The sequence below is a fragment of the Anoplolepis gracilipes genome, chromosome 8 (assembly GCF_047496725.1).
Source record: "Anoplolepis gracilipes chromosome 8, ASM4749672v1, whole genome shotgun sequence".
Classification (NCBI taxonomy): Eukaryota; Metazoa; Arthropoda; class Insecta; order Hymenoptera; family Formicidae; genus Anoplolepis; species Anoplolepis gracilipes.
The window spans coordinates 4915737-4940642 of record NC_132977.1 but is presented as its reverse complement, the minus strand read 5'-3'; the positions used below and the strand labels follow the sequence as shown (position 1 = coordinate 4940642).

At 32.9% G+C, this 24906-nt stretch overlaps 4 protein-coding genes across 9 annotated transcripts in view; 2 read left to right on the top strand and 2 right to left on the bottom strand.

The window, feature by feature from the left end:
• Window positions 1-12413, top strand: part of LOC140668746 (serine/threonine-protein phosphatase 2A 56 kDa regulatory subunit gamma isoform) — a 30057-nt gene extending 17644 nt beyond the window's left edge. For 4 of the 5 annotated variants that reach the window (XM_072898038.1, XM_072898039.1, XM_072898041.1 and 1 more), the window contains 7 exons: window positions 4128-4302; window positions 8846-9048; window positions 9413-9807; window positions 9903-10236; window positions 10306-10524; window positions 10790-11014; window positions 11096-12413. In XM_072898038.1, coding sequence (XP_072754139.1) covers window positions 4128-4302; window positions 8846-9048; window positions 9413-9807; window positions 9903-10236; window positions 10306-10524; window positions 10790-11014; window positions 11096-11245 — 1701 coding nt within the window. In that variant the 3' untranslated portion in view covers window positions 11246-12413. Of the gene's footprint in view, window positions 1-4127; window positions 4303-6818; window positions 7667-8845; window positions 9049-9412; window positions 9808-9902; window positions 10237-10305; window positions 10525-10789; window positions 11015-11095 lie in introns of those variants that run through there. The other variant, XM_072898042.1, reaches the window with a different exon arrangement.
• A 2569-nt stretch (window positions 12414-14982) lies between these two features.
• Rfk (Riboflavin kinase) lies at window positions 14983-16606 on the top strand. The gene is made up of 4 exons (XM_072898052.1): window positions 14983-15326; window positions 15982-16130; window positions 16214-16316; window positions 16415-16606. The coding sequence occupies exons 1-4, from the start codon at window positions 15239-15241 to the stop codon at window positions 16528-16530; spliced, it is 456 nt and encodes a 151-aa protein (XP_072754153.1). The 5' UTR covers window positions 14983-15238; the 3' UTR covers window positions 16531-16606.
• LOC140668748 (uncharacterized) lies at window positions 16599-19096 on the bottom strand. 2 transcript variants are annotated; one of them, XM_072898043.1, is made up of 6 exons: window positions 18958-19096; window positions 18207-18777; window positions 17961-18102; window positions 17555-17826; window positions 17333-17481; window positions 16599-17260 (listed from the first exon to the last, which is right to left on the bottom strand). In XM_072898043.1, exons 1-6 carry the CDS (start codon window positions 19058-19060, stop codon window positions 16713-16715), a joined length of 1785 nt encoding a protein of 594 aa, XP_072754144.1. In that variant the 5' UTR covers window positions 19061-19096; the 3' UTR covers window positions 16599-16712. The 2 variants fall into 2 exon arrangements, with proteins under 2 accessions (XP_072754144.1, XP_072754145.1); XM_072898044.1 differs by having other exon boundaries at window positions 17961-18087.
• On the bottom strand, window positions 18958-24744 carry LOC140668743 (putative ATP-dependent RNA helicase DHX57). Its single transcript, XM_072898034.1, has 12 exons — window positions 24449-24744; window positions 24192-24342; window positions 23930-24114; window positions 23400-23851; window positions 22761-23281; window positions 22366-22679; window positions 21796-22291; window positions 21322-21707; window positions 21118-21239; window positions 20703-21022; window positions 19999-20613; window positions 18958-19921 (listed from the first exon to the last, which is right to left on the bottom strand). Exons 1-12 carry the CDS (start codon window positions 24517-24519, stop codon window positions 19778-19780), a joined length of 3777 nt encoding a protein of 1258 aa, XP_072754135.1. The 5' UTR covers window positions 24520-24744; the 3' UTR covers window positions 18958-19777.
• Window positions 24745-24906: the final 162 nt, after the last annotated feature.

Sequence of the window (24906 nt, the reverse complement as noted above, 5' to 3'; positions counted from 1 at the left end):
ATTTCCGAACCGGTTGAGGTACAAACGATTTGAAAAAAGGTACAAACAGGTACAAACGATTCTCTATCGAACCCCGTTGGCCGTTTTGCGATATCTAAAAAAATAGCGGAAATATCGGTATAGCGTTACTCTAAAACTAAAAATGGTCGTATTTCCGAACCGGTTGAGGTACAAACGATTTGAAAAAAGGTACAAACAGGTACAAACGATTCTCTATCAAACCCCGTTGGCCGTTTCGCGATATCTAAAAAAATAGCGGAAATACGAGTTTAGCGTTAATTTCAAAACTCGAAAATCGCTGTATTTCCGAACCGGTTGAGGTACAAACGATTTGAAAAGAGGTACAAACAGGTACAAACGATTCTCTATCGAACCCCGTTGGCCGTTTCGCGATATCTAAAAAAATAGCGAAAATACCGGTATAGCGTTACTCTAAAACTAAAAATGGTCGTATTTCCGAACCGGTTGAGGTACAAACGATTTGAAAAAAGGTACAAACAGGTACAAACGATTCTCTATCGAACCCCGTTGGCCGTTTTGCGATATCTAAAAAAATAGCGGAAATATCGGTATAGCGTTACTCTAAAACTAAAAATGGTCGTATTTCCGAACCGGTTGAGGTACAAACGATTTGAAAAAAGGTACAAACAGGTACAAACGATTCTCTATCAAACCCCGTTGGCCGTTTCGCGATATCTAAAAAAATAGCGGAAATACGAGTTTAGCGTTAATTTCAAAACTCGAAAATCGCTGTATTTCCAAACCGGTTGAGGTACAAACGAAATGAAAAGAGGTACAAACAGGTACAAACGATTCTCTATCGAACCCCGTTGGCCGTTTCGCGATATCTAAAAAAATAGCGAAAATACCGGTATAGCGTTACTCTAAAACTAAAAATGGTCGTATTTCCGAACCGGTTGAGGTACAAACGATTTGAAAAGAGGTACAAACAGGTACAAACGATTCTCTTTCGAACCCCGTTGGCCGTTTCGCGATATCTAAAAAAATAGCGGAAATACCGGTATAGCGTTACTCTAAAACTAAAAATGGCCGTATTTCCGAACCGGTTGAGGTACAAACGATTTGAAAAAAGGTACAAACAGGTACAAACGATTCTCTATCGAACCCCGTTGGCCGTTTTGCGATATCTAAAAAAATAGCGGAAATATCGGTATAGCGTTACTCTAAAACTAAAAATGGTCGTATTTCCGAACCGGTTGAGGTACAAACGATTTGAAAAAAGGTACAAACAGGTACAAACGATTCTCTATCGAATGGCATTAATGAAATTAAAATATCTTAAAGTCGAGCGCTGGCCATTTTTTGATTATTTTTTATTTCCGAACCGGTTGAGGTACAAACGAAAAAAAGTGTGGTACAAACAGGTACAAACGACGTACAAACGAACTATATTATTAATTTTTTTTTTTCATAAAGTCGGGCGCCAGGTTCACATCGGTCAATGAAACGAGAAATAGAAATCGACATATTGATACAGATCAACCGTCTTGTTAAAACCGGCAGCAGCTTTATATCAAATGGCGTCTCGCATATATAATCGTTTTATTTTATCACAGCTATGACATCGCATTTATTCGAAATAATGAATAGCTTCTGATGAAAAGTACCATTAGAATGATAAAAGATACAAAATGCATTTCTCACGTCCCTGAGACTCTCAAACGAGGAAGTTGTCGTTACAATAGAATCTGCAATAGTTTGTAATCTTTGACCGTGAACTTTAATACCGATCGACCTTTTCTCGTGTAAAAGCCATTTTGTAAACCATTATTTGCTTGTACATAAAATCAATCAATTGGCGAGATTTAATTTGGTTCAAAGTGCAATACGCTGCAAAAATAGAATAACAGTTTATTAACACGTTATATTACAGCCAAAGATAAAATTGTGCCTTGTTGCATTTTTCATTCAAATAAATACATCGTTTCTTATTATCGTAAGATAAACTATCTTAAAAAAAATTATCTTAATAAACTGTAAATTTTTTAAATAGAGAAAAAAATATATTGTTTTGTGTAATTTATGATAATTATATTTTTTAATTATAATTTCATTATTTCTATTGTACTATTTTTGAAAACAATGTTTTTATGGGCGAATAGTTTCTTTTAATGCTTCTTGGATAATAAGCTTTTCAACGTTTCGAAAGATAAGGCATTGTCCGATAGAAGTTTATTACATCACTTCGTCACGAAATAACTTCTGCATATTGCTCACTTATGGCGCGTTTTACGAGAAAGTCTTAAGCTCTCACAATCATTACAACGGTAGATACCATATTTCACTGAGAGATGATGCGCGTTGTATTACCTTCTTTGTTCATCAAGCGTACGTGTTCGCACATGCGTGTTCTTTTGAAGATATAACAGCAAATAAACTCACTCCATGAATAAGTGACGGTGTAAACTCCGTAATAGTTCATTAGACCGTGATTTGTATCTATTTTTATTCGCCATCTGCGGGCAGAAGTTGCACTTCACTAACACCTCTTTATTATGCATTTAACTTGTCGATGTTACCTGCCATAATACTGCGCAGATGCCTTATTGATTACGCAATGTTTTATCGTGTATTCACACAGCGTCGAAATATTTCGAGACGAGCAAGCTTTGACATAATTTCTTGAGAAAAAGAAACATTTTTTTACTTGAAATTAATATTTTTTTCTCCATTTTTCTAATTTCAATTAATTACAATCCTGTAACTCTTGAAATTATATAACTCTGCGAATAAATTACACACCTTTGTTAAAATTCACATTACAAAATAACCGGCTGATCCTTGCATAGTACAACCGGCGTAGAATACCGTAGAAAAAGAATTGATGATTGTTAATTAGATATCCGCTGTTGCACACAATGAACTCCGAAAGCGGAACGATCGGGAAAGTGAGCGAAGAAAGCTCGTGTAACTAGTAACTATCTTGGTCGGTTTGTAATAAAGCCGCTATGCGAGAGAGGGGTATCTGATTGGATTCATTACGGGATGCCAACGGGGTTCATTTGTTCGGTCGACTTAGCCGCAATCCGAGGTAAAACAAGAGCATTTGTGTTCGCGGCCCTTTCCTCGTTCATTCGAATAACCCACTTTGTAACTGTGATCAAAGACGATTAAAAGGAACGTTGTTTGTTCACGTGTTTTTTTTTTCTCTTACAAAGTTCATGGCCGCATCTGTTAACTGAGTAAAATGATCGGTGATCGTAAACATGTAATATATGCTCTGTATATAGTGAGAAATTATTTGGGGCTTTTTTTTCAACAAAAATTTAATTAAACAGTATTATCTCACTTGATTATTTGATACTGAATCTGATATCTTAGCAAAACAAAGCATTAAAAAAATCCATTAAAAACAATTAAAGAGACTGCGGTTAGGTTATTACGTGGATTCGATTTGGGAAACTTGATTCGCGAAAAATTTTTCAATTAATTATTGATTTTGTGATTTTTGATGATTAATTAGAATGATTTGTGCTTCGATGTTTTTTTTTTTTTTTTTTTATTAAAGAAAAATTAATTCTATACATTGGCTAAACAGTTTTATTGCACAAAATGTGAATTTACACCTTGCAGTTCCAGTTCTGATATTATGGTATAAAGAGATCACGTGCATGTGCAGTTTTTTACGCATCGTACCGTACGTATCATCAATATATGGAGGTCGACGTCGCTTCTCTCCTCGCGTTCCATTTATGTATGTAACATTAATCTGATCGGTGAGCTATCGCTCGCGATCGATCATTCACCTGCGGCCGACTCGAATTAATAGGAAGACGAGTTACCATGGATTAAATCCACTAATCATCGACGTCTGTTCAGATTTAACTTACATTGAACCTACTTGATTAAGCTTAAAATAGATTACTTGTGCATTAATTAAACATTTACTTATATTTATGAAGAATATTATTATATGTGAATCTCTACAATGAAAATTTCAAATCGAAAAAACAAATAGTTAAAAGATTAAAAAGACTTCATTAAAAAAAATATAAATTCCATTTTATTTAAAATTAATCGTCGTGACACACATACACACATTATCCGTTTATCTTAATTATTTACAAATTTTATATTTAGTCTAACATTTTTGTTATCTTCCACAGGCAAACAAGATGACCGGGGGACCTCCGGTGGGCAATGCACCACCTCCACCTACGCTCATCAACAAAATCAAGTATCAACCCGGTGGACCTGTAATAAAGAAGGATAAACGGCAAAGCAGCTCGAGGTTCAATATATCGAAAAATCGGGAATTGCAGAAATTACCGTTGTTGTCCGGTAAGTCATTCATTGTAAAGTACAATAAATGTCACGTGAAACATGTGCGCATTAACTCTAAATTTGGCAGTGTATCCTATACGAGATATACATCTCTATTTTTCATTATTTATATGAATAAGCATAATGCAGTCATTTCTTGTTTACATCTAAAACTTGTTTTTAAAATAAGATTAACATAAAACATATTTCTATACATATGAACTAGGCTGTATAAATGTGATTATATAATAATTTATTAGCATAATTATTTTTTATTTTAAAAATGAAGATAATTTTAAATTCATTTACGTACGTATCGTAAAGTCTATATTTTCAAAAATGTTTTAGCGTAATATTATTTTTCAAATTTTTTTTTTTTTTTTCTCGCCAAGTTTAGATACACATCTTTGCATAATAATTTTATTGTAAACTTAATATGGTATGAGGCATTATTTAAATAATATGTATAATGTAAAAATAAAGCACATGCGCTCGCTCGTTTTGTAATATGAGAAATAAGATTTAGCTTACTTGAAAATGCTATTGTTTTCATCAGATGATATAACTAATTAGCATTGAAACTCAACATTTTTTACATTTGTTTTATCGGTGCATATGATAATCAAAATGAAAAAAAATATATATATACGTGCAACGAACATATCTCTTTACGCATGACGTACGAGATTGTTGCGCAATTACTGTAAACAACTTTGAATCTAAAATCAACCTGATCGATGACATAAAGAAATCGTTACACAAGAAACTGCACAGACGCATGACTATAACTGGACAATTAGTTCAGGGCAAAGAGCAGGCAGGCAAATTAGCAGAGACATATGACATATGATCAAACAAACAACTGAGAGATGGATAAGAGACGAAAACGAGAGCGAAGAGGAGAGAAGAAGAGAGGAGAACGACAAATCGGTCCTCCTGTCCTTTCCCAATGTAATGCCGGTCAATCGAGGTTGTGCGAGAGTGCCTTCTACGTCAGAGTATATCGATTGCGTGCGACGGGGGTCGCGCAGGCGCTCGGATTCACGGTTCCCCGTTTTCCCAACGTAAACAGTCACGTCGCCCCCCCCCCCCCCCGCCTCGCCTCGCCAGCCATTTCAGCATCCCTTGTTGATCTCTTCTCTTCCAGCCGCGCCGAGACCGGCGCCCGCACCCTCGCGAGAGCTCCACCTGGCCGCGGCTCCACCTGCATAGAGTCTCGACGAGGAGGAGCGAGGGGGACGAGGGAGGAGGGTGTATCAACCCCGTGACCGATCGAGAGATGACCCGCGAGATCCTGGCGAGGACCGGCGAGTTCATTGACCGCCGGTGCCACTTAGGCGAATATCCCTGCCGTCGCCCTCTCTCGCTCAACCCCCAATCATCCCCCTCCCCCCACCTCCCGTCTCTCACGAACGCGGTCACCGGGTTCCGGGGAGTTGCGAGAATGCGCCGCCTAGTGCTCGCCGGTGCTTCGTAGGGGTGGCCTCGCAACGCGAACACCCCGAAGAGAGAAAGACCGAGGGAAGGCTCGCCTTTCTCTGGTCGATCGATTGACGCGGACGAAGCAACAGATTGTTGTGAGCGTTAAACAACGACGGGAATTAGCGGCGAATGGACGCCGGGTGTTATCGGTAGGGTTGTTATCGCGAGTCCGTGGGAAAATTCGATTAAGGGCGGACGCGATCGACTTTCGAAGCTCGGTAGAGACTTTGAAGACGCTGATGTGAGGAAAACTCCATTATTTCAGACGGATGGATTTTTACAGAAAATATTAGGAATATTTGTTGAAAAAGATTGAATAGTTGCAATAAAAAAAAAAATAGATTAAAGAGAATGGTGAAGAACGATCGAAGATATTAAGATAGTTCTCTCTAGCCAATTAAAAAGTTAATGAAGCTTGTAGGTTAAAAGGATTCCGATCGAAAAGTGATGAATTTTATCATTTAGACAATTTCTAGTTAAGCAAGTGAATTTTGTAATTTAAAAAGTTTATAATAGTTGGTGAGTTTTGTGATTCAGAAAAATAACTTTGTGAACAAGTTTAGTGAAAAATAATATAAAAGCTCTAATAAAAAAAGAAGTAATAACACATTTAAATATAAATATTCACTCATACACGAAAAGTCACATTTCAAATGCAAAAATCGTGACTCGTGGACTTAGCAATTTTGGCAAATTAATTTTATTGAATTTTACAAAAAATTCATTTGATAAAATCATTAATAAGTTGATGAGATCGAAAACGTAAAACTCCACGCTTATAAATTATTGAAAATTTGATCAATCAGGATAAAATACTAATAATCTTTATGGTCTGAACATATTATTAAAATGTAAATAATTAAATATTTATAGAATGAATGAAGCAGGTTAATTAGTTAGCGGAAAATAATATTTTTACCAAATCTTCTGTATATTCATATTGCATATATTGCATATTCATATCGATTTGTACGTTTGTAAATAAAATTTTTGTGCGTAATAGTTTAATATTACATTTGTGCTGATGCAAGATTATTAAATTATTTGTGCGGAAATATTCTCGCAACATACTGTAACAAACGCAATGCACGTTGATTTACTTTAAAGTAACAGTTATATTTCTGCATGGTTTAGCAAAACAAAACCACGCGCGTTTCCTTTGCGCGAGCAATGCGAAAAATAACGTGGGAAGAGAAGCTAGTAAAAGTGATTCGTTGAAGGTCGACAATCGCTGTGGCCTAATAAAATATCGTCGAGCAAGTGGATAATGAAAAATAAAAACACTCTCCGGAAATTGGTTTCCGTCCGAGTCGGTCCGTCAAATCCGCAAAACCCGGGGACAAATGTAACAGAGAACGATATTACATTTTCTTATAAGTAATAATATTTACAAACTCAATTATTAATTGTCTGTAAGTAAAATTTCAATTTAACACAATAACGAAAATTGTCTTGGAAATTGAAGAGTAAAATCGCGAAGACAGGGAACATTTTATTGATCGCGACTTTGACATATCAGAAGACCAATCCTGGTGAATGTGTTTACGTACGTGCGTGCGTGTATGTGTGTGTGTGAATCTAAAGTGTTGCAAATTGTTATGAAAAGGTATAGAAACGGATCTCTGTGCTACTCAGTTCGACATATTCATCTCGAAGAGATTCGCCAATGAATAAAGTGTAGTGCGAGTATAAAATTGTAACGCAATCCTGATTATACATACACAATATCGCACGATGGTTCATGTCGGTGGAATTAGCCCATCTCTGGGCGGTGCTCTGCCCAAAAGTCCCAGTTTTCATCAGGGTCTTGCTTTAGCGACGGTGTTGCCTCAGGACTTGAGCAAGGGTTACCCGGTGACCTTCGCACTGCATTATCAACCTTTGCAACCTCTTCTAATCGGTAAAGCCCTCCGGTCGCTTGAATCAGTTTTGCAAATTGTTTTTAAATTGTATTATTTTGCAAATTATTTTTAAACTCTATTGCACGTAGTTTTATTACAAAATTAATACGTTATTTAAATATATGTATTATTATGGCTATTAATATAACAAGGAATTATATCTCGATAAATCATGTTTACAATTTCCTTCGTTTTTATAAAATCCATGTTATATTAGTGAAAGAATTATTAGAAAGATGAGACGTTTGCGCGAAATGGTCAATCTTAATAAATCCGGCAATCGATCTCGTTACTTCTATTATGGAAACTACTAAGAATAGTAAGCGATAAATAATGCCTCTCGGTAACAGTCGCGATATTTTGAAGGTCGTTATTGATTCTCCTGCAGAAACTGCAGAGGAAAGCGAAGCATTTTTAAGATTATGTATCAAAAGTTAACCATTCATTAAGGTTGCATAAACATCGTTGCTAAAAACAATCTTACGGTTATCTTTTTCGTGACGAATAAAACGAAGAAGTTTATTAATATCTACAATAACTGTTTATATATTTTATTGAAAGGAACAGTAAAGCAAACAGAATTTCGATTAGAATTTTATCGTGTGCTTCTATCAACGGTATAAATTATACTTCAGACGTATTTATCGTTACCAGAAATATTTTGTTAAATTAAATTAACTTTATTCCCAAATACATCGAGAATATTATAAATTATTTCAAAATCGAGACCGATGTTAATATTCTGCACATTTATGTGCAACACAGTTCTTTATATATTGTATATAACAATTTTATGTATAATAGAATGATAAAATCTTCAGTTTATGATGTTTCCTTAATAAGAACTTTGTACTTCCGTCGATAATATCTTGATGCTGAAGTATGAAACGTAAATTATCGGGATTTAACTTCGTTCGAGAATCATTTCTCATTTGTGTCAAAAAGGTAAATGAAAAAGCTATTTGTTTCATCAGTAGAATAATTCAAACGAGAAAAAGAATCAGGCAGTGCAAAAAGAATATATTCGAATATGTTACGTCGTATTGGCGTACATCGATATTCATGTAGACTAATATGATTAATAGCGACAAGGTACGCGATACATCCATCGCATTGTATTTATCGTAAAAGCTGTCGAGTGCGGCGTGACCTATTAATCACCGGTTATCTGATTCCAGAAACGCAACAGGGAAACGAACGGGAGGAACTTTTTATACAGAAGCTACGGCAATGCTGCGTCCTCTTCGACTTCGAGTCCGATCCCTTGTCAGATTTGAAATGGAAGGAGGTAAAGCGCACTGCTCTCCACGAGATGGTCGAGTATGTAACCAAAAACAAAAATGTTATTACCGAAGCGATATATCCCGAAGCGGTAAACATGGTAAGCAATAGCATTTAATATATTCTGCATAAAACATGGAAAAAGCATTGAGATTAAAAATTATGTATATCATTTAAGAATTTGAAAATATGCAAGATTATGTAAGTGATAGGAATTTCAATTTTTGCATAAAAATAGAAGTAAACTGTATGCGATAACAATGCACAATAGATCATACAATAAGAGAATAATTCATAAAAATGTGTATTACATACATAAAATTTCTATGACAAATTTTTAGCATTTACATAGTCTTACAGAGAAGACACGGAAACATAATTTGAATCAGATAGACGCTTTGAAAAAAAAAAAAAAAAAAAAAAAAAAAAAGAAAGTTTTACTAAGATTATGAAAATCCTGACAGTTCGCCGTAAATCTATTCCGGACGCTACCTCCGTCGTCAAATCCTAACGGCGCGGAATTTGATCCGGAAGAGGATGAGCCGACGTTGGAAGCGGCTTGGCCGCACTTACAACTTGTCTACGAATTTTTTTTGCGGCTGTTAGAGTCGCAGGACTTCCAGCCATCTATAGCGAGGCGCTACATAGATCAAAAATTCGTGCTACAGCTCTTGGAGTTGTTCGATTCTGAAGATCCGAGAGAGAGAGATTTTCTTAAGACGACCCTTCATAGGATTTACGGAAAATTCCTGGGTCTCAGAGCGTACATTAGGAAACAGATAAATAATGTTTTCTATCGATTTATATACGAGACGGAGCATCACAATGGCATCGCAGAGTTGCTTGAAATCTTAGGAAGGTAAATATAATAATAATTCTAAGAATATGATATGTAAATATATTTTATTATAATTTAAATTTTGTATTCATTGATCTTTATTTTTTTTTTCACAGTATTATAAACGGCTTTGCTCTGCCTTTGAAGGAAGAGCACAAGGTGTTTTTGTTAAAAGTCCTACTACCCTTGCACAAGGCTAAGTCATTATCTGTATACCATCCGCAACTAGCGTACTGCGTCGTCCAATTTTTGGAAAAGGATCCGTCGTTAACGGAACCAGTGATTAGAAATCTGTTGAAGTTCTGGCCAAAAACACATTCCCCTAAAGAAGTTATGTTCTTGAACGAGCTTGAAGAGATCTTAGATGTTATCGAGCCAGCTGAATTCCAAAAGGTCATGGATCCGTTATTTAGGCAACTAGCCAAATGTGTATCGTCACCGCATTTCCAGGTAAGCATGCAATTTAATGATTACGTTTTACACAACGTTCCATGTTCGTTGCTTGTTTTTCTTTTTCAGGTAGCGGAAAGGGCTCTCTATTATTGGAATAACGAATACATAATGTCCTTGATATCGGACAATTACTCCGTTATTTTACCGATAATGTATCCAGCTTTTTATAGAAACTCCCGCAATCACTGGAACAAGACGATCCATGGTTTAATTTACAACGCTCTGAAACTTTTTATGGAGATGAATCAAAAAGTATTCGATGAATGTACAACACAATACTATCAGGTATTTTCGCGGGTTTATATTTATTGTTATATTAATTGTTTATATTTTTAATATAACGCATACAGTGGATAAATAAATTCGCTGAAACAAAGATTTTAGTATTAAGTAAAAATAATAGAGTGAAAAATAACAAGTTAGTGTATTGAACGTTAAATATGAATTAATTTATAATTATAATCTCAGACCTACACAATTCTACATTGACTTGATTTTATAAAAAGATTAAATAATAGTAACAGTTTTTTTTCTGTTTTGAACGCGATAGGAACGTCAAAGGGAGCGAAAACTCATAAAAGATCGAGATGAAGCATGGATGCGCGTAGAAGCGCTCGCTATGAGGCATCCAAACTACAATATAACAAACAAAGCAACAACGAATAATACAATATACACGTCACCGCAACATATAGATAACTCGCCGCCCGACGAAGACGGTGATACAGATCAAACTCCACTTACGTTGGAGAAAATTGAAGCTAGAGCTAATGAGGTATGAATGAATTTGTTTACATTTGTTAAAGCTAAGAATTTCGGTGAATTTTTTTTAATGTACATTTTGTTTTTTATATAGGCGAAGAAAATGACAAACGTAAACAAAGTAAAACCGCTTTTACGAAGGAAGAGCGATTTACCACAAGATTCATATACAATGCGGGCATTGTCCGATCATAAACGCGCCGATGAATACCTTGTCACGCCGCCAGATCCGAATAATTGCTAGTCTCTACCACAAGCCCTTCCTATGTATCCTCTATTTTGCTGTAGTAACATCGGAAGTTAGCTTTTTTTCTAAAGGAAACGGCGATAAGAACGCAAACAATTTGGCAACAAGAATCCCATTGTGCGAAATCAATAACCGTATTATTATTTCAGCATGTATCTCACATTGTATTTGTCTACTTTAATAGAGAAAAAGAAAACCCTACTTTTTCCCGCCGCGCATAGTGCGATTCAAAGACAGTGTATAGGTATTCGTAGAAGCTTACAGAAAAGACTCTCATTCTTCGTAGAAATGCGTTGTATTTATTTCTTCATTACGAGAAAAAGAAAATTACAGCTGTGAGTGGAACTGTAATCACATTGTTATATAAAATATGCATAGCATATGGTAAGCGAAAAGGGCTCTAAATACATTACTCGTAAAATCTTCATTACACTGGAGACACTTTGAGATGATACTTTCTTTCTACGTCTCAATAATAAAATAATACACGGATAAGTATGTAAAACGAGATGATTACGGATACTGCGGTCGTAACGGATTTGGTATATTCTTCAAAAGATTTTATATACTGATGAGAGAGATTATGTATGTGCGGGAATGTGATCGCGAAGATATAAACGTATGCTCGATGTTGTAACCCATACTATGCGCGCTATGCGAGCTTGTTGTGTTAACAATCTTGCGAATAACGTTTCCATTTATGTGCAAATGATATATACATATATAAATATACGTACTTGCTTTAACACTACAGGCTCGTTGTAGTTAAACAAACGAATAAAGAGAGTTAAGAAACGAATAAATGAGATGACGAAGAGAAAAGGATATGTTGGTGCGCGTTATCTTAGGATGTATATGATAGTGCTATTTTAAAAATAATAGATTGCTACGAAAATATCTGAATACTTCTGAGTGTACTACTTTTATATCTGTTGTGCCTAGATGCCTGTGGAATGCATTCACGAAAAAAAAAGTATGCCTCCGCGCGCGGGGCCTATATATTGCAAACAGCAAAAATAAGCAGCGAGTTTACATGTCGCTTTGCCAAATATAATCGATATTTACAGGATTTCAGTAATGCTTGCATAACATGTTGCGTTGTTAACTCATTGACCTTGGGATTAATTAAAAAGATTATACTGTTGCGGCCACAAGAGATAGAGATGAAGAAAAATAAAAGAAGAGAGGGAGAGAAATATTAAGACACATTTAGTCCTTGCGCTGCTGGCAAGTTGTTACGTTAATAATTGTCGAGGATACCTTGTTGAACTTATAGATATGATAAGCACTTATATTAAATATTAGAAATTAAAGCTACGAAGAGAGAGATAGATTTAAAGATTATTTACTTATTAATTATTCCTACTCACAAGAGGAATGGCCATTTCAGCTAATTGATTAATTAGTGATATAAATATCATTATATAATTATTATTAGTTATTATATTATTTTTAGTAACGAGATGATTATAATGACATGAAAGTAGGGTAATAGTAATAACGTAGTAGCTGGCATGCCTTGTGAATCTGTTTAATCTATATCTGGGAACTTGCGCTTTCCAAATTAGATTCATATTAAATAAATTGCGAATTTCCTTAAAAAAAACAGTCACACATCAGAGAAGAAGAAAAGGAAAAAAAATTCTTATTCTTCATCGCATGCAGCAACTCGAAAGACATCGAATCAGATAGTCTCCGCGAATGTGAATGTATGCGCCTGCAAAAGCTTAAATCGAGCCATAGAGAGCTGAACAAAATCATAATAATGATAATAATAATAATAATGCCGTTGTTAAAATGATATAGAGCTGCCGGGTCATTTTACACACGTAATAAAGACACGTTAACTTTGCATCGTACCGTGAGAGTTCTTTCATACGTAACACGTGTAAAGCACGATAAAAATATCTGCAATATTATATATTTTTCTTTTTTTTTATAGAAATATTTCAAAGATTCAAACAAGGATTGAAATTAGTATAATTTTAATGTAAAAACAAAAATAATCTGTATGTTTATTTGTGACAATTGCGAATTTAAAACATGTAAAGAATTTTTTATTTATATTATCTGTATAATTCAACTCATAATTAATATTAATCGTAATTTTTTTATTTATATTTTTATGCATAAACATGGTAACATGATTTTTACATATTCTTATGCATCGTTAGAAATTAAATTAATTGAAATTATATATTTTATATGTTATATATTCGTATTGAAACTATGTACAATTATATGTCGAATATCGCAGTTTCAATCCTTGAGTTTGAATCAAAGTCTATTAGAATATACAATATCTCGCTTGTGTACGCCATATAAGAGTAAAAAAATGATGCTCTTTAGATCCGTGATTTTGAGACGGTATTAAAAAATCTTTGATTAAATCCGGCAAGAGGAGATGCAAGCTCATCGTGTACGGCTTGCGTTTCGTGTACCTGGGATATATAAAATACAATTACGGTATAAATAATACAATTATTTTTGAATGCATTCTTTTTTTGAATTCTAAAAACATGCTCGTTTCGTTAAAATATATTGGCGCATTTTTATTTCCAACAATCTTAATTTTTTTTTTTTTTATTTTCTAAATACATAGTATATACCAATTTTTTAATATATAATGCTTACAGACTTATTTATTCTCGAATAATCATCTTTATCAATATCGAGCATGATAATCGTATAGCATATAATTACTGATTAAAGCCTACTTTTTAATTTTAAAGAAAAGAAATTGTCTTGTTCTGCTTTTAACTTTATCTGTATTTATGTAGAGAATTTTGTGTTTATGTTTTTATTAGCAAGTTTACAACTGATTTTTATAATTACTTTTATGATACACACATACGTATACATATATACATAGATTTAAAAAAAAAACTACCCCAATTTACCCCGCACTTTGTGTGATAAATGAGTGCAAGGCTGTATATTACACAATATCCGTGCCGCAAAACTGAATCGAGAGAAATAAAATAAGAAGAAAAGAAAGATCAATATCGCATAAATATAAAATCTTTATGAATAATTTTGCTATAAGGACATCTCAGTCGTTGCAGGATTTTTTATACAATATATATGTGATATTTAAATTAATTATGTTAATTTAAATTATCCTTATATACATATTATTAATCATTGTAGAAAGTATCGCGCAAAGAAAGGTGCTGTTTTTAAAGAGCAGATTTTATTGTCTTCTGTCTAATAATTATTCATTCATTCATTGAACATTATTCGAGCGATATTTCACACATACATTATTATATTCTCTTGCAATTTGTTAAAAACATAATTTTATAGTAAATAAAGAGAATTACAAGAGAAATCTCGGTGGATATATTTTTATGATAAAAAAAATGTTCTATAATAATAACTTATTATTGATAATGTACATATATATGATATTGCGAATGTAAAATATTTCAATGATTGATAATATTTAAAATTTCAAAAAGACTTAAATTCTAATAAAATATTTTTATTGTATCAGCACATCTCGATTAACAGAAAAACAAACTTTTTTAACAATTAAAAATGTTTAAAAATGTTGATATAGTGTTGCTATCAGATATAAGATTAGATATATCTAACAAGACATTATTAAAACTATTGTCTTTCATTTTTAATTTTTATCTACAAACTTTAATATTAAAAATGAAAATGCAACAAATGTTAATCTGACTACAATCTTCTCTTAAAAAAAAAAAAAAAAAAAAAAAAAAAAAAAAAAAAAATTCTTAAAAAAAGGAATCTAAATTTTACATGATCTGCATTCGGTCAAGACTTGCTAGGATTGTTATATGTCATATGATATAGGTACATACATTGCAAATGCAAACACGATCTAGTGTCAAGTATTGGCTTACAGAATGCACGATATAAGGATGTGCCACGTCATGTTATTAATTATCGTTAGTTTATCTCAACAGCTTTTGCCAACTTATTCACGGATTAGTATAGATTAATGTGGAATAAACGAAAGTTATGGGCAGCAAGTGGTTACCGTACTTCGTGTCAGGAACTGTCATCAAGGGCTTCGGCAGAGGTTCCAAAGCACTCGGCATTCCGACAGGTATCCTTTCTTCAGGATGAAAGTATATCAATTAAAATGCATATTGCAATTCAAAACGACCTAACTTTTAAAGGGGAAAAAATGAGCAAGTATTAATTATGTTACACCAATGCTAAAAAACGAGACATATAATGACATATGTAATTCATTTATTCTCTCTGTTGTTAAAAAATCAAAACTAAACAAATTTCACTGGCACATTTTCAATTTTGCTTCTTTACTTATTGCAACTAATGTTTGCATTATATACGCAATATTGGCAGAAACAAGCCTTGCTGCAGGTTAGGATTTTTTACAACATCCATGGCTATGTATTTACAAAATTTTGAATCAATAGACCTATCACCTTTAATTACAGTTTCTACACTTTGTGTCTTCTCTTTAAAACTTTAAAAATATATATTTTATATTTGAAGTGCAGAAAAATCCATTTTCGCTGTATATTCAAAATTTTTAATTATATATATTAATAGCAATTAATCTCTACATTTTATATTTTTTAATTAAATATTTAAAAAAATCAGAAGATATTTAAATATATATATCACCCTATGTATTATCAATAGTGCCATGGTTAATTGAGATATTACTATTACTGTCTACAAGTATTAAAAGAAAATTAATAAAAATTTTACTTTTTTCATAACTATTTCAGCTAATTTCTCAGAACCTGTGGTCAATGGTTTGCCAAAAGATTTAGATACTGGAGTTTATTATGGTTGGGCTTCCTTGCATGGACAAGTTTATAAAATGGTCACCAGCATAGGCTGGAATCCTTATTATAAAAATGAGAAGAAATCAATGGTACGAGAAATATTAAACAATTGAAATTCTCATTGATTAAATTTCCAAAATTAATTAAAACAGTATATTTTAATTGTTTTCAGGAAGTTCATTTACTGCATAAATTTCACGATGACTTTTATGGCGAAGAGATCAAAGTGATAATTACTGGATATATACGACCAGAAAGGGACTTTCCTTCTCTAGGTAAAATATATAGTCGTATAAAATGAGTAAATAAATTACCATTCTTATAATTTATGATAATTCTTATGTGTGTAATTTTATATTACTTTTTCTTCCAGAGGAACTCGTCAAAGAAATAAAGAATGATATTGCGATAGCAGAACAGAAATTAGAAGAGTCTGTTGTAAATAAACTGAAAGACGATAATTTTTTAACCAATAAGATAAATGACTAATAACTATGAAAAATGTCATTCTTCATCTGAATAAATGTGTAATTTTTCTATATTTATCACAAAATACCTACATAAAAATTTGTTTTATTTACAACCATTTTAAGGAAGTGACCTATACATAAGCTTATACGAATACAGAAAAAATATAAAGATATATTATTTTAATTAAATTAAAATAAATCTTAATCATTGGTCGTCGAAGGAGGTGGAGGAGGCGGTAAAGATGACCAAAGTGCATTCGTATGCATTGGTAGTTGCGCAGAAATCGGATAAGACATGTATGGAAATGATGCGTTGGGAAATTGAGAATAGCCCATTGGAGGAAGGGGTAGAATCATAGGATTGAATCTCAGAGGAGCACCGGACGGAATTCTAGGATAATGGGGTTGCATGTTGTTGCTTTGAGAATTCGGTACAGCACCTTGAAAATATTGTTTGGCCTCAGCAGAACTATTTGAATTGTAATTGTCGTACTGTGGCAAACCTGACTCATTAAACGATGGTCCATTGAACATAGGATGCATGTTTCTTGGAACAGGTGGCCAATGCATGTTACTTTGATATTGATATTGCAGCCAAGAATTATTGTAAGCATATGGTCCATTGTGTGATTGAAAGTTATTATTAAATGCCTGCTGCTGCCTTTTCTGGTTCTTCCACTGAAATTTGGCATTTCCATTCCACGGATGATTCGATTGCCATTCGATTGTTGGTTTATTTTGAGTAAAACCTGAAAAACGGTAGTAATCGATAGTAATTACTCAGTCATTTAATTAATACTAACAGCTTGAGAAATACTCACTCGATGTACGTTGCCGTTTCCGTAATGTGTTGCTATCGGAACCGTCTTTGTTATTTTTTTGCTTCAGCGATTCGTAGTAAGCTTGCTCTTCCTCGTCATCCGAAAATGCCGGCAGCTCATCATCGCCCACTGCGTCAAAACCTTTCATTCTGCAAAAGAAATTGTTTATTAGCGTCATATAATCAGGCATATAATGTGTACTATATTTATCAAAATATTGACTTGTGTAACTCATGTAGGAAGATGAGCGACGTGTACTGTTTATTGCTCGGACAATAATAAACCGACATGCCCACTTTAATGTTGCTTTCCTGTATGTGTTCGGAACTATTGAAGCGAATACAGTAATTTGGTTCGCTCACAGGACCGAACACGTCCAATATTTTGCCGAGCGCTCTTTCTCCTTTCTCCACAAATAAAACTGTATCAACGTGAAGTGTAGGCTTATCCGGCTTTGGTTTTACAATCACTAATTGTTCTACTACCTTATCGACCTAGATTCAATGACAAAAGATATAACTTTTAATATGTACTGAAATTATTATGATATTAATTTATCTTATAAGCTTTGCATTTGTTTATTTCTACAAATTTATGTATATTTATATATTGTTTATATAATGATTACCTCGCCTAAGAGATCACACAAGACTTCAGGAACGCTGATCTTCAAATCTTCTATTGGTGGAAGATCATCAAGTTCGTTTTCTATTTCCTTTTTCTTTTTTATCGTGTTCGCTTTATTTCCTTTTTTTCTAAAAAATTTTCTTCTAAAAATATATATCACGCCTTAATTATATATTATTTACCTTTATTTAAAAAAAAGATTAAATGTATATGTGTTAATTTTATTCTTATAGAAATATAATAGTACTTGGCATTATTGGTACTAGTAATATCATCTGAGTCATTGTTACTGCTGCTACTGTCGCTATCAGTGGTACTGCTGCTACTGCTACTGCAGCTAGAGTCGTCTTCGCTATCAGTTTCTTCACAAGAAGATAATACATTTTCTTCAATTGTTCGGTACTGCTGCAAAGTCTGTTTCTCAGCAACTGGCATAGTGTTTTGATTTTCAGTTTTATTAATATCTGCTTCTGTCTCTTCCACATCAGTTTTGTTAATGTTTGTTTCTATTTCTTCCATATTAGTTTTCTCAATTTCTGGTTCTTTCTCTTCCACATCAGTTTTGTTAGTATTTGTTTCTATCTCGTCCACATCAATTTTCTTAGTTTCTGTTTCTATCTCAGTCTTATTAGTATCTGCTTCTACTTCCATATTAGTTTTGTTAATGTCTGCTTCTATTTCCACATTAGTTTTGTTAGTTTCTGCTTCTATCTTCTCCGTGTCAGTCTTGCTAATATCTGTTTCTATGTTCTCTACATCCGAATTGGAATTATCATATTCCAGAGCAATAACACTGAGAGAAGACATTCTACAATTTTCTATCAAACAAAAGCAAAATACGATTTATCGATAATAATACACTATACTCTATACATCTTATCAATAAGGTTCATATCATTAATTATTATTAATTATCACAACGATTTTTCCAAACTTATTTGTAGAATCATTACAGATGAGGGTGGAATGAATGGAAATTATGAGAAGCAAGTTATTACCGTGTTTCGCATCAGGAACCGTCATAGAGTTTGATAACGGCAAGGCATTCGGCATTTTAACTGATAATTTTTCCTCAGGACATTGACTATCGTTGAAATCCATATTTTATTTTTTTTTTATAAATTTTACCAACACTTTCACAATACTATCGTCACCACGTGGGTTTCAGATAATCAACAGAGTGCGCGTCGGAAAAGTGGGGATTAATTTCGTCAGCTGATTTCAACTTTACCGCCGCATGTGCTCGAACCAGGAAACTAAAATTGATCACATGATAAAAGAGTTATATTCGGAAAAATCCTCGTAAGGTAAAGCAGTAATTTAATTGTTATTATATGGGTAAAATTTTTAAATCCGTCCAAGAAATTATAAATATGTTATTAGATTTGTTTTACAAGATCATCCGTGCAAAATGTATAACTATATAGTGATAAGTAAACGGTTGAAAAAAAGAGAGAAAGTAGATAATTTAGAAATACTTCAAATTTTTTAAGGGACTGTTTTGATATTGCAAAATGAAAGTTGTGTTGGCAGGTAACATACAATATTTTCTTTATTGAAATTATATGTATACTCAAACTTGATATTTGAATATAAATTAGTTTATTGCAAAGTCAAAATTAGATCCTTCAAAAGCTGGTCGATATATTGCCTTAATAAAAAATAAAATGTTATATATTAGAATAGCAGTTTCTGTATAGATTATATCAAAATTCCTTTCACATAACATATAACACAATGTTTATTTTTTCTTAAGGCCTCATGTGTATTCTGTTATAAAATATTTATTATGATAACTAAAGTAATATTTTTTCTTGTCTATTCTTTTGTTACTATATTTACAATCGTATGTATAATTGGTTTGCCCTGTTGATGGTTTAAAAGATTCAATAGAGGATCTTTCATCTTTTGCTCTAATAATTTTGTCAATTCTATTCTTATCCTTTGCAAGAGTAGCCCCACCTGAAAATATATTATAACAAAGTTACGTATATTAAAAATAAATACTTAATTTTTTTTCATCACAATTGTAATCTTACGTTGTGCGATTCCATTGCGAACATAATCCAACCATCGTCCAGAGAAAGCATATACCTTCCATTGTGCATTTCCGTACGTAATTCATAACTAGAGAATAATATTAAAGCTAGAATTGGAATCATAGACACTTCCTTAATGAAAACTTGACTAGTTTTGATTTTCTCCTGAAATACTAAGTACGGACTTATGAAATGTCCAATGTGAAAATTCACAGACGATGGATGAATTTTGACAAAACCATCGTGTCTCGTTCTGAATTTTAACTCGTTTGGTTTAGGTTGCATTGGTATCATGCCAGTAGATTGCGCTTGGAATGACTTTCCAGGTGTAAAAACTTTTACGATGTTAGGATATAATGCCGCACAGAGAAGACCCTGCAGTAGCTTGTAATTGTCATTGTTGACATTTAATTCGATTCCAGTGATCTCTAAGATATTGTCAATCTTGGGTCGTCTTTTGGGTAAATTAATAGGTACGAAACCAATCGATACTAACAACTCCAAAAGTTGATATTTTATATCCACTAAAGTACGTAATGTTTGTATGGATAAATAGTTTTTTTCGGCGAATACTTCGCCAGCATAAGCGCTGTGGGAGCACGCGGCTAACCATTTCTGTAAAAAAAATAAAAATTATATAAGTAATGTCTCTCAAGCGGAAATATTTATTAAATTAATTAGAAATAACTTTGCCTAATACCTACCTTATAAGCGTTGAGGATGGTTAATTGATCCGATTCAGCCGTGAAAAAGTTCTTTTTCGGATATATCTTCTTTGCCATATCAATTGGTACGTTAAACGGATTCTTATGCGACAAACACGCGGCGATAGTAAGCGCGGAATCCAAGCAGCAAAAAATCGCGCCATACAATATCAATTTTCCGATTCGTACATTTACAGGTAATTTGGCTAAATGATGACCAAGTGGCGTTAATACATGTTCCGAGTTAAAAGCGCCGACATCCTGCAAACGTATTATCGCGCTCTTAATATTGTCGGTCGTCGGTGGTTCTATCATCCTTCCTGTTGAAAAATTTAAGAAAGTATAGATTATTACTTCTATGATAAACGGCGAATATACATAGAACGAATAAAAATACAAAGAGCTTTATTCTTACCCAAAATCTCATACAGATCCACCTTTTTTCCTATGTGCATAAGCTGAATATGTAGAAGTAGCGGTTCCAGAGGAATTCTTAGTATTTCTGGTATCGGTTGTGCAGCAAAGTGATATTTAAATCTAGAAAATTAAATATATTTATGTTATTATGCTTGTATTATACATTATGTTAGATTCTCGAGACAAAAATGCTAAGATATACCTATGTGAGGTATACAAATGGATGCACACTCCGGGCATTACTCGACCAGAACGACCCATTCTTTGTACAGCGTTCGCTCGCGATATCCAGCAAGTCTCTAAACTTTCCATATTCTGATTCGAATTAAATCTAGTCTCCTTCATCTTTCCCGTATCAATTACAAATACGCAATCGTCTATAGTTATAGACGTCTCAGCCAGATTTGTGCTAAGTACGATTTTACAGACATCTTTTTTGGTTTTTTTGAATACAAGATTTTGCTCCTCATTAGAAAGACTCGAATGCAGAGGTATGATAAGAAATCTTTTATCCTTTAGTGAGAAATTATTATTGTGATGTAATCGATTTTTCAATGTAAGAATATCACTCATACCTGGTAAAAATATCTAAAAATATTGTAGAAAAAATTAATATAATATATATTATTATTATACAGCAGAAATAAATAGATACAAATAGCAAATAAATGCTTACTAAGATAGAACCTATTCTGGGATAGTCATGTTCTCCGAAAACAATCCATTCTAAAGTCTTTTCTATTAACTCAAAATTAATCTTTTCATGATTCATAATGAATAAATTTTTATACGTCTGCTTGGAATAGCCTTGATATCTGCTGACGAGTTGCATCAACGTCAAATTTTCGTCCTGAATAGATTCTTTAGGTGTGTTGGAACATAATTCCCCAATTTTCAAATTAGCCATTTCCAAATCAGTTTGAAACTGGTCCCAATCATACTTGATCTTACGAGTGAATTGAGAATTTTCTTCGAGAACATATTCTGTTCTTTCGAGTGCGTCTTCGAGAAAAATCTGCTTGACTGGGAAAGTTTTTCCCGGAATATCTACAACTGGTGTTTTTCCAAAGTACGAGGAAAATACGTCAGCTTTAAGTGTTGCGCTCATTAGTATTATTTTCAAAGACGGCCTTTTCGGTAACAATTCCCTTAAAAGCATCAGTAAAAAATCGCTAGAAAAAAAAGAATAATATATAAGTAAAAATCAAAAAAAGGGAAAGAAAGAGAGAAATGTAAAGCATTTTACCTCTCGGCACTTCTCTCATGCACCTCGTCGACTATAACGTGTGTCACGTCCGATAATTCCAAATTCCCCAATAATCTCTGCAGTAATATTCCTATGGTGCAAAATGTTAGTCGTGTTTTACTAGACATTTTGCTCTCCAAACGTATCTGATATCCAATAGTATTTCCTATAATTTCATCTCTCTCAGTTGCCACTCGTTCTGCAACTCCTATGGCACTTATTCTTCGCGGTTGAGTGCATATTATATTAATGTGAGACTTATCCTCCGATTGTGATCTATTAATAATCCACTCATCTAAAATAAACTGTGGTACCTGTAACATTTTTATTGAAATTTTTTTTTATATATAAATTCTGATCTACATACTTAAAGAGAGAACACTATAATGTGTTACCTGAGTACTTTTGCCACATCCAGTTTCGCCAGAAATGATAACAATCTGATTTTCGCGTACAGTTTTTAAAATTTCATTTATTTTGGACCAGGCTGGCAATTTTTTTCGTGTCTTCTGCATTGAAATAAAATGAAGATTTTTTTGCTTATCCATAAATTTTTTTTCTATTAAATTATCTTCCTCAGTAATCTGTTCCCAGGAGATATTATCTCTATTTTTCTTATTAGTGCTACCAAGTTTGTAATGACTAGCCAATTCTTCTTCTTCTTTTTCTTGTTCTTTTGGGCACAATGCCTCATATTGATGTAAAAATTGTTCCTTATTTTCTTCTAAATAAGTTTTCATTTCATATTCATTTTCTAATAGTGAAATTATAGAAAATATTGATGGAACACCATCAAGAGATAATAATAAGGCTTCGTTGTGCAATCTTCTTATTATCCTGAGGCATTTTATACGTGGAAATACTTCATTATTCTTATAAAAGTAAAAATATGGTGGTTCATATGGATATTTACATCCTATAAGAAACAAATTGTTATTTTATAATTTTATTAATCCATGTCATAGCGTTAAAATAATTCGAACATTATGATTAATTATATGTAATTCAATTAACATATTTAATTGTATACATACCTTCAGGAAATCTTATTTCTAGTGTGAAAAATGAATCTTCTAGAATTGGCACATTGGATACTTTCTGTGGTAACTGGTGTAGAAATCTGCATTTGTCTTTAAATCTGCATTTACTATGAATAAAAAGTTGGCACACTTTTTTTTCTTGCTTTTTCTCTTGCACGGTTTTTACTTCTTTTTCAGTTTTTTTATTATTTGTTAAATAATTTAACTTTAATTGTACTGTCCAAATGCAATTTTTTATTTTTTCAAGAAATGCATCTCCATAAATCGATTCAAGTGCCTCCTTTTCATCTTGTTTTCTTTCCAATAATTCAGCAGCATCTGGTATTTCAGAATTATTTTTTTGAATATTTTCAATTCCATAGTATTTGTAGAACAACAATTCTAAAGATTTTCCCAAATTGCCTTTTGTATACGTTAAAGCTTGTATACAATGTGAAATATGAAAACTGTAAATAAGAAATATAACTTTTATATTATACAAAGAGATGCAGATACAACAAAATTATTTTATTCTGAAAAAATACCCATAGCTTTCTAATTTAGATGTTGCAAATTGCTGTGTTATTTGGTCCTGGGTCTTCGGTATGGTATCTTTAGAAGAATAATCTACTATTCCTTTGACAACTAAATTGCCTCGTCCCATCCAATATTGTTTGTCTAAATTTGATGTTTTGTTTTCAAGTTCTGCACTGTCAGTCAGTTTAAAATCCTATAAATTGAAAAATTGTATTAATTTCATTAAGGAACAATAGAGCACTTGTTTAATAAATAGAAATACACATTTACATTTCCATAAATATGTATAAGACTGTCATAGAGCTGTTGCTCAGATTCCTCGGATATTCGCAGCGTTTGCATTTCTACCTTGAGATTACTACACAATGAGGAGCTTGTAGACTTGACATCTTTCTCTTTATTGCTTTTTGCAGATGCATTTCTTGTATTATTATGTAAACATATTGAAACAAATATTTTTATAATTTATATACTTTTTTTATAAAAGTACAAAAAAGAATATTTATATATTTGTTTATTTTACTTACGTGCTCGTCTTGGATGTGCTTCTTACTTCTAATACATCATCTTTCATCAATTGCTCGCTACGATAATCCATTATTAAATAGTTTTCTATATATTTATATTTTTTTTCTAAGAATGTTAGACTATATGTCACAAGATGTAACGTACAACGTTGGGTCTACTAATTACTATTAATCAACTTAATGCAATTAAGAGCAATTGTGAGATAATGGCTAAACGTGATTACCAAACTATACATATACATATTCGATCCACGTTCAGCTGTCGACTGTATTTTATACCATACATTACAATCGATGCGCGCGTTTCGTTTGACATTACTTTCCAAGTGTTTGATTACTCTATGTTCCACTTAGCAATCGCAATGTTCACGAGCATCATTTATCTTTGTTTAATTTTTGAGGAAACAACAAGGATGAAATAATTTGAAAAATTTCTTTCTTCGTCAATCAAAAGCTTC

Excerpts from the sequence above, each read along its gene's own strand:
- LOC140668743 (XM_072898034.1), bottom strand. The coding sequence starts at position 24,519 with ATGGATTATCGTAGCGAGCAATTGATGAAAGATGATGTATTAGAAGTA. Across the intron at positions 24,115-24,191 it reads TTATACATATTTATGGAAAT|GATTTTAAACTGACTGACAG; the intron begins GTAAATGTGTAT and ends TTCAATTTATAG. Across the intron at positions 23,852-23,929 it reads TCTAAATTAGAAAGCTATGG|TTTTCATATTTCACATTGTA; the intron begins GTATTTTTTCAG and ends TCTTATTTACAG.
- Rfk (XM_072898052.1), top strand. The coding sequence starts at position 15,239 with ATGGGCAGCAAGTGGTTACCGTACTTCGTGTCAGGAACTGTCATCAAG. Across the intron at positions 16,131-16,213 it reads AAAATGAGAAGAAATCAATG|GAAGTTCATTTACTGCATAA; the intron begins GTACGAGAAATA and ends AATTGTTTTCAG. Across the intron at positions 16,317-16,414 it reads AAGGGACTTTCCTTCTCTAG|AGGAACTCGTCAAAGAAATA; the intron begins GTAAAATATATA and ends TTTTTCTTCCAG.
- LOC140668748 (XM_072898043.1), bottom strand. The coding sequence starts at position 19,060 with ATGGATTTCAACGATAGTCAATGTCCTGAGGAAAAATTATCAGTTAAA. Across the intron at positions 18,103-18,206 it reads ACTAGTACCAATAATGCCAA|AAGAAAATTTTTTAGAAAAA; the intron begins GTACTATTATAT and ends ATATATTTTTAG. Across the intron at positions 17,261-17,332 it reads GAAACGGCAACGTACATCGA|GTTTTACTCAAAATAAACCA; the intron begins GTGAGTATTTCT and ends ACCGTTTTTCAG.